Source organism: Tarenaya hassleriana, unplaced genomic scaffold (assembly GCF_000463585.1).
Source record: "Tarenaya hassleriana unplaced genomic scaffold, ASM46358v1 Cleome23, whole genome shotgun sequence".
NCBI classification, from domain to species: Eukaryota; Viridiplantae; Streptophyta; class Magnoliopsida; order Brassicales; family Cleomaceae; genus Tarenaya; species Tarenaya hassleriana.
Window position 1 is genome coordinate 1,663,064 of NW_010965625.1, and position 8,724 is coordinate 1,671,787.

The following is an 8,724-nucleotide window of genomic DNA, read 5'->3' on the forward strand; positions in this document are numbered from 1 at the left end:
TGGATTGTCAGATGTAAGAGATGACAGGAACACAACAACAATCGATCTCTTACAATTAGTGATGGCTTCAACGGCTTGAAGAATTGTTTGGTTTTGACGGGTTTCGATTGGAAAATGGGATTGGCGAAAACGGTTTCAATTGTGGATAGTTGGAAGAAGTGAAATTGTTTGACAATGGCGGTTTTGATCAGAGCAAGCTCGTTGACGGTTGATAGACCGGTTTCAATATTCTCGATCCGTTCCTTGTTGGTTATACCACCGCTGGATGGTCCAGATCAACAAGAAAAAGAAGTAGGGCATTCCAATCAGAAGCAAAAGATTAATATAAGGGGTTTATCAGAAAATTATATGAAATGATAAAGGAGAGAAACAAACGGATCTCTCACATGATCCTACAGGAAAGAAAACCAAGCAAAAGCAGAGTTCAACTCGTATACAAATGGAAGACTGGGTCATTCCAGTTTTATTCGAGGTGGTGGAGGTCTGGCGGACGAGATGAGATGCATCAAACTGACGAAAGGTAAGCTTCCCTTTCGGTGGCTCTTTTCTCGTTCATCCTCTTGAACATCTGTCTCTCATATCCTGCCAGTAACCACAATCATCAGAATATTATGTTAAAGTTCATCGTTCGGGTGAAAGGTGTGTGTGGATATAGATTACTACATGGGGAGAGCTTACCGTTACTGCGATCGACTGTGTCCCAATGCCTTCCAGGGTTGATTCCAAATCGGTTGGGTGCAGCTTCCAGTCGTCTCTTTATCCAGCTGTGGTTAGGGATTTCTTGAGGTATTAAAAAACCCGACTCTTTCATTTTCTCGGAGAGCAGAAGGAGTTTTCTTTTTCTGAGAAACAAAAGCTATGGAATGTCAGCATAAATGTTTTAATACCTTCACCAGATGGTCAAGCTCTCACGTATTAGATACAACAGGTCACACAAAACAGGAAACAGTAAAAGTTTAGCCATTCCGGAGTCATCAACTATCCAACAAGATTTACTACCACTTGTCTTCCCCTCAATCAAACCCAATCGTAACACCCTCTCTTCGCTTCGACTCTTTTTTGTTTTCACTGCCAAAGCTTATTAGAAGAAAGTATAGTCTGCCTTCAATACCAATCAAAATCCTATATATTCACCATCTCTAGCCAAAAACAAGAAATCCTACTCGTTAACATCAACAGTTCATGAAAACATTACAAGCTAAATCACATGTCACCTAAAACTTTGCAGACGGAATTTAACTGAAATTGTGAACAACTGAGAAACCACGACGCGAATCTGAGAGACCAGAAACAACGGCACCCCTAACCCTCATCGACCAAACCCCAACCGAAACCCTAACTGGGCAATCTCCAACAACGAATCACAACACTTAATCCTAAAGACAAACCTCAGGCACACGCGGTGGACGATCGACAAGGGGAGGCAGGAGAGCTCGGCGACGGCGATGGGTCTGAGGAGAGATGTCGTCAAGTGAAAAGAATAGTTCGGCTTAAGAATAGAGAGACCTACGCATCCAATCGTTGGAATTTGGAAATATAACATTTTCATGAATTAGTTAATTGTTATTTTAATACAATATTACAAAAAGAAAAAGGAATCATACCAACCACAAAACAATTATAGAACCTTGGCATAATTGTCATGTTCTGAATTTTTTGAATTTCTAAACATTACAATATATACACAAATAAATACGAATTCAGCAATATATATATATATATATAATATTTAAAATAAAATTATTATAAATACATTAAAAATAAAAATACAATAAATATTTACAAATTCATATATATACACGCATATACATAAAATAATAAATATTAGATATGTATGTATGTGTATTTATAAATATTTATTTCTTACTATTTTTAATAGAATTGTTTTTATTTTTATTTTTATTTTTATTCATGTTAAATACATAAAAGAGATTAGTTAAAAGAATTCTGAGGAAGAAAAAACCAAGTGCAAATTTTGCTTGATGTCAGATTTTAGTATGTTTTCGTTACAGCGTGATCTTCCAACATTTTGGGAACTCGGTTCCTTTTTTGTGTTTTTACGGATAAATAGTCAGTACTTTCTAATCTCTTTTGTCGGCAATGGTTGAACACCATTATGAATAAAATCTGCACGTTGCATCGACATCGAATCTAAAAGCCCACCCTGGACTCGAGTGGTTGGATATTAAGCTAGTCTCTCGATTACAGGATACAGATTGAGGCCGAGGTGACAGCAGCAGGGTGTGTATCAGTAAGTCGAGTGGTCAAAACCAGCTTTCTGGATATTGAGGGCAAGGGTGTTCTAGACATCCTTGTGTGTTTTCTGTTGTGAACGTTAGAAGTTAGACCATAGGTAGCCTTATATTTTCCCTTTGAGCCATATTACTCTGTCGACAACATTTACCACTCATATCCAACTTTAAAGGGCCATGCAAAATAATCTCTCTCTTTCTTGGCTTCACATTTGAGCTTACAATTCATTTAAAGAACTTGGCGTTATCCAAATATAGAAGTTTGAGTTAGAAAGGAACCTGAGGCACTCTTCCATGAGTTTTGCAACTCCGCCATTGAAACCTCACGCTTTTCGGCAGCATTTAAGTTGTAGAAACAGGCATTTCATCTAAAATCTGCAACAACAAGACACACACACACAGTTGCAATTTAATCCTCACTCAGAATCTGAGATGTCTGGCAAATACATATCAGCTCCTCCCGGAATAAGCTATCATTCCGATTAGTGAAAAACCTGCCCAACAAATGGAAAACAAATTTGTGCAATACATAGCTTATTATATTCAGATTTCGGGTGACGAGCATCAAACTGGTGCTAGCAAAAGAGAATCTCCAAAATCTCTACAGCCCAAAGAAGGAATATGGCCTAAAATGCAGACTGCAAAAACAACAAATACCTTAGCAGAGGGCCAGAAAAAGCTCCTGTAATAAGATGCATGAGAGAGAGAGTTCCTAGAACAGACAAGTAAAGTTGATTGAGTGTGTGATGCCTAATGGCGTTATTCATTGCCGAATCTTGTCCACCAACATTGGCATGACAGCGCAAGAGAGAGAGTTCAAACAAAAGAAGGCTTTGCACAAGCGTGTATCTCTAACAGTGTAGTATAGAGTATGTGAAAGCCTAAAAGATCATGACAATGAAAGATGTTTCAAGTTTTGTGAAGGAAAAACAAGCAACGGGCGTGCCATCAATGTGTGCGGTCATCATATTTCCGGCCAAATTTAACCAGCTCGAGTTCCACCACAGTCTTTGCTGCTTCTGCAGATTCCGTCGACTCCTGAGCCAAATCTATGGCAGTCTTTATCTCCCCTAGGGCTTTTAGGCTAGCCTCTAATTTCTCATCTGCTTGGGTTTTTCTTGCTTTGATCTTTTCCATGTGAGCTGCAAACTCTCTGCGAACCTTCTCCTCTGCATCTCTGGCCTCTTCAACGTCTAATACTGCAAGGTATAATGTCTGGTGTGCTTCCCCCACTCTCTTCATATATTCACTGCAATGATCGACCCTAATAATCTGGCCAGAAAGCTGGATTCCATCCAAGTTATCTGGCAAGAAAAGAAATAAAACCCATCGACAAGCAAATCCAGGAGAACGAGTGGGCATGAGCCGTGGGGAGAGGGTTATACTAACCTACAGCGAGAAGAGCACTTCTTGGATCTTCATACGCAAGAAATGCAAAACCCTTGGACTTGCCAGTTCCCTTGTCTCGAACAAGGTTGATATCAACAATTTCACCGTATCTTCAAGTCCAGGGGTGAAATCCATGAAAAAAGTCGAGGATTAACTCGTAAACACCAACAATCTATCCAGAGAACTGATCCAAACACAAAAAATGCTCCGATACTGGTCATCAACGAAAGATTCGGCACTTACTGGGCGAAGACTCTGAGGAGATCATCTTCGGTGAGGCCGTAAGGAACGTCGCCGACGAAGACATGAGCAGAATCTTCGTACTTGGCGCGCCATGACGCTTCTTCAGAGATACCGAGATCTGCTTCCTTCGAATCGATGCTCTTCTCCGGCATTCTTCAACAGTTCTCTCTCTGGGATTTCAGAGAAACCGTCCCTCGAATCGAAATTCAAATTCGTCACAAAAAACCCTGTATTTATAAGGCCCAAATGGGATTCAGTATTGGGCCGCGCATTATTACCACATTTTATTTTGTAAGCTGCCATATTAAACAAGAGACAATTAATCCTTGTATTTCTAATCTCGTTTGGCTATTAAAATACTCGATAATTAAAATATCTAAAGTTATACATCCTCGTTGGGTTTTATTTAAATTTTTAGATGATGATAATTTAATTTCACTTAACAATCAATACAATTAGTTTCTTGAGAGAGGGACACTTGTCTCCTTCTATTAATAATATAAAATATTTTTTCTACAAATAAATTAATATATTAATTTTAATCTATCATTAATAAATTAATTTAAAAGTTTATTGATTTAATTTAAAAAAAATACAAAGGAAGTATACATCCACTGCATATCTATATTTATGTTTAATTAAAAATAATGACATATACTAAATCTAAACAAAGATATATTTATTTTTTTTTCATTTTATTTTGAAGAAAGTAAGATGATAGATTCGTCGATATATTTTGCTCTATGCATCCATCAACTGCATATCCATGTTTACGTTTAATTAGAAATTAATATTTGTAATGGGATATGTACTTCTTTTTTCTCTTGATACATCCAATTAAAAATAAGATACGTATGGACGTGTATTTACTTGATTTTTTTCTTTTTTTTTTCTTCTGTTTTCACTTATTTTTTTCGTGAGATTCATGAATTCTATATCTATATATGTGGTGAATTTTGCTGTGGGAAGACTCAATTGTTGCATACTGTGCGTGAGTTAAAATAAACTGTGAAAGAATTAAGATAAAATCGTCCGTGGGTACACATGTTTGTTCTTAGGATAGTAGACAATACTACTATTCTCAAATCATCCTTCTTGAATGTAAGAACACATAAATCAACTTTTGAAAATGGATCTTTTCATAAAGGTAAAACAAGTTTGATATGGTCGTTCACATAAAAAAAATCTTTTCGAATATCAAATTGGATATTACACAATTGCGTTCACGAATTACTGTGATGAGTTACAAATCGGATATATATATATATATATATATATATACATACACAATTGTGTATGATAAATCTGTGGAATGAACCATAGATTTTGTATATAAATATATGTATTGTTTTAAAAGAAATAATAGCAACTGTTGTATATATAGTGGAGCATGCAAGGTAAAGCAACGCATACTTAGGAACAGTGCTTGGGACTTTAGAAAAGCGAGGATGCTGAAGTGGTTGAGGCGTCCATTTCTATGAGCACTTGTTCCCGTAATTGCTTAATCAAAGTCGAACCTTTTTTCCATTTCACTTTCTCTGTTTTCTTATATATACACATATATATATACATATACGATGGGGATTTCACAAGTACAAAAACGATAAAATGGCACGAGTTCATGACCTTCCTACGGAGATATCTCCTCTCCTTTTATCACATCTACCGCATTAATTATCAATCCCCATCTAATCTTAATACATAACAATTAGTACAAATCCAAGATTGGATGGCTCAATCGGTAAAGATGGGGTAAAACTTTTTTTCCAATCTACGTTTGAGTCTCTACTTGAGAAAGATATTCACCTGAATTTTTTCGATTTTCTTAAAGACGTAGTTGGGTCAAAAACCCAATAAACTTTCAGAAAATAAAAAAATATAGTACAATTAATTGCATTCCTAATGACATGGGGCAATAAAGAGAGCAAATTTTATCATATCGCCTGCGAGTTCTTCTATTCTTTTTTATTTGTTATTATGATTATTATTATTATTATATTATTTTGTTATTAATAATATATTTTTAGTTTATTTTTATTAAATTATGACATGACATGATAATTTGACGGAATAAAATGTTTTGGCAGACCATCACATAATAATAATGTGTGTGATATGTATAGATTGATATATAGAATAACATAGTAATAAGACGTGTGATGTGTATAGATTGATATAAATATTCAACGTATTCAATTTAAAATTTTGGTTTAAAATTTTCAACGACATTTCCAACGGCATTTTCTACGGAAATCGGTAGGAAATTTCCAACGGATATCGGTTGGAAAAATCAGTTGAAATTTTCCAACGGATTTTGGTTGGAAAAAAATTCCAACGGAATTTCAATGAATTTCGGTTGGACATTTTTATTAAAACAATTCTAACAGATATTGGTTGAAAATTTGGATTTTAATTGAAAATTAATTGAAAAATATATTTACGAATATATATATATATATATATATATATATATGTTTAAATACATGTATTTTATATATCCCTATATATAAAGATATATATATGGTATATATATTGATATGTATGGTATATATATTGTGTATTTATACATACAAATATATATTATGCATATATATATATGTATATCGATATGTATAAACATATTATGCCTATATATATAAACACATGTGTATATGTATATATATACGAATAAGTATTTCTATATATATATATATATATATATATATATATATATATCTATAGTATGTATTAGGGGTGAGTTATGGTTTCGGGTTTGATTGCTAGAGGTATATTATTCGGTTCAGTTGGATTCTGGTTTCGGTTTTTGTTAAAACAATTAAGATTTGTTTAAGAAAGTTTCGGTTTTTGTGAATTTAATAAAGATTGATTCCAGAAAATTCGGTTCTATTAAAAAAAAATCGTTCAGATATTTTGAATGGGATGGTTCGGAAAAAATATCGAAATTTTTTGTTCGATATAGTTCGATTCCTCAGAATCGAACCGAAACGTCTACCCCTATTATATATAGTGTGTATTTATACTACAAATATATGTTATGCACATATATACTATAAATATACGTATAAAAATTCATACATGTATATATATATATATGTATATATATGTATGTGTATGTATGTATACATATATATATAAATATGTATATGTATAAACATTTATATATGTATATATATTAATGTTACGTAATATTAGAAGTTTAACTTTGAGCAATTGGAAATCGCTCCTCAGGTCTGCTCGCTCAATGCCTATTTTCTCAGCTTTTTCTAAGCTCAAGAAACAGTGGATAGCTCCATTATCAAACAATGTATAGCACTCAATACTGAAAAAATGAAGGGTACCTACGATAGCAACAACTTCCTCGAGATCGACCTCTTCCGCTTGGGTCTCTGTCTTTACTGAAAGGGCATAAACCCTCGGGGCTGCTCCAGTCCTCGGCGGTGGTCGTGGCGCTTTAGCCAACCAAATCGAGTTCCTAAGAACAGACATGTAACGACCCACGACCGCTACGAATTGTCGAACCTGCCCTCACACAGCAACCCGAGACCTTTCAGCGTGTTTTGTCCTCACTTGCACGCATACCGAGACACTTCCCAGTAGGTCACCCATCCTGAGATTGCTCCAGAGGCAGCACGCTTAACTTTGGAGTTCTCTCGGGATAGTCAACCATAAAGGTAGGTGCACCTTGTTGCTATGAGTAACTCAACTAATTCTTTTATGTTATCTTAGACCGTATAGTCCCATACCTATACAGCCCTCAGATCTCTCTCATTTTGGTGTGTTCGATTCAACCCTGTACCCCTACCCAGAAGCTCGTCAGGAGCCGCCCCTTGTCCGTGCCTCTGCACCGGCGATCACTCCCCGCCCTCCTACGGTACTCTGGGTTGTCACAAGACAAGTAAAGTTGATTGAGTGTGTGATGCCTTAAAACACAACCAAATCGAGTTTCGTAGCCTAACACGCCTATGATGCCTACAAATGAATGTGATCCTCGTCTAAATCCTATAAAAACGTCCTGGAAATATAGAGAGAATTAGGAGTTATCAAAACCCCCCAGACTTAAACCTTTGTTCGTCCTCGAGTAAAGAACGAAGGAATAAAATCTGCAAAACAGGGATGACGAACATCAAATAGCATCATCATGAAACTCAAAAGCGAAACAACCATCTAGTGCTAGCTTCCCGTGAATCGTACCCAAACCAGTCTACTATGATCTTTCTACCAAAGACTAATCTACCTAGTCATAGGACTTTTATTGCCACCTAGTGTTGGGTTTCCTGGGATCTCTAGAGCGAATCCTATTCCTAAGAGATCGATTCTAGGGTTTGCGCAGCGGATATAAAACAAAATTTAATAAACCCTAGAACCATGCAGGAAGAATTCGTCCGGGGCCTGTATCAACTGAAGAATTCGTCCGGTCACGAAAGGCAGGAAGATTACCTCGCCCTCTACACGTATCCACACCTCGGGATGGATTCCAACGATTGGAACTTGTCTGCTAGGACTCGAGTCTCTATTCGGTTTTTGCACTTCGAGAAAACGAGACTTAGAACTTGTTGAGCTTTTTGGATCTCACCAAAAACTCTCCAAGAACTGCAAAAGTCGGCTGCCCAAAGTCTCATCCGTGATTAGGGTTTTAATCTCCTTCTTATAAAGTGATTTTACCCTAATTTCGGTTCAATTACGAAAATACCCAGAGCCCAGAACGGACGGTCCAGAAATGCACGTGGATCGTCCGTTCCAGAAGCATAACGGACGGTCTGCGTTAGTGGACCGTCTGTTCGATTCCTTCTGGAACGGACAGACCGCGCACTCTGGACCGTCGGGTCTGGACTTGGTGGAC

At 36.4% G+C, this 8,724-nt stretch overlaps 1 protein-coding gene and 1 long non-coding RNA gene across 2 annotated transcripts; both read right to left on the minus strand.

The window, feature by feature from the left end:
* Positions 1-304: 304 nt before the first annotated feature.
* Positions 305-1,513, minus strand: LOC104815286. The gene is made up of 3 exons (XR_772073.1): positions 1,389-1,513; positions 679-842; positions 305-582 (listed from the first exon to the last, which is right to left on the minus strand). It is a non-coding gene; the product is annotated as an uncharacterized LOC104815286 (long non-coding RNA).
* Positions 1,514-3,006: 1,493 nt separating this feature from the next.
* On the minus strand, positions 3,007-4,070 carry LOC104815287 (zinc finger CCCH domain-containing protein 25-like). The gene is made up of 3 exons (XM_010543626.1): positions 3,885-4,070; positions 3,642-3,751; positions 3,007-3,556 (listed from the first exon to the last, which is right to left on the minus strand). The coding sequence occupies exons 1-3, from the start codon at positions 4,034-4,036 to the stop codon at positions 3,201-3,203; spliced, it is 618 nt and encodes a 205-aa protein (XP_010541928.1). The 5' UTR covers positions 4,037-4,070; the 3' UTR covers positions 3,007-3,200.
* Between the last annotated feature and the right edge of the window lie 4,654 nt (positions 4,071-8,724).

Excerpts from the sequence above, each read along its gene's own strand:
- LOC104815287 (XM_010543626.1), bottom strand. The coding sequence starts at position 4,036 with ATGCCGGAGAAGAGCATCGATTCGAAGGAAGCAGATCTCGGTATCTCT. Across the intron at positions 3,752-3,884 it reads CTCCTCAGAGTCTTCGCCCA|ATACGGTGAAATTGTTGATA; the intron begins GTAAGTGCCGAA and ends CTGGACTTGAAG. Across the intron at positions 3,557-3,641 it reads AAGTGCTCTTCTCGCTGTAG|ATAACTTGGATGGAATCCAG; the intron begins GTTAGTATAACC and ends TTTTCTTGCCAG.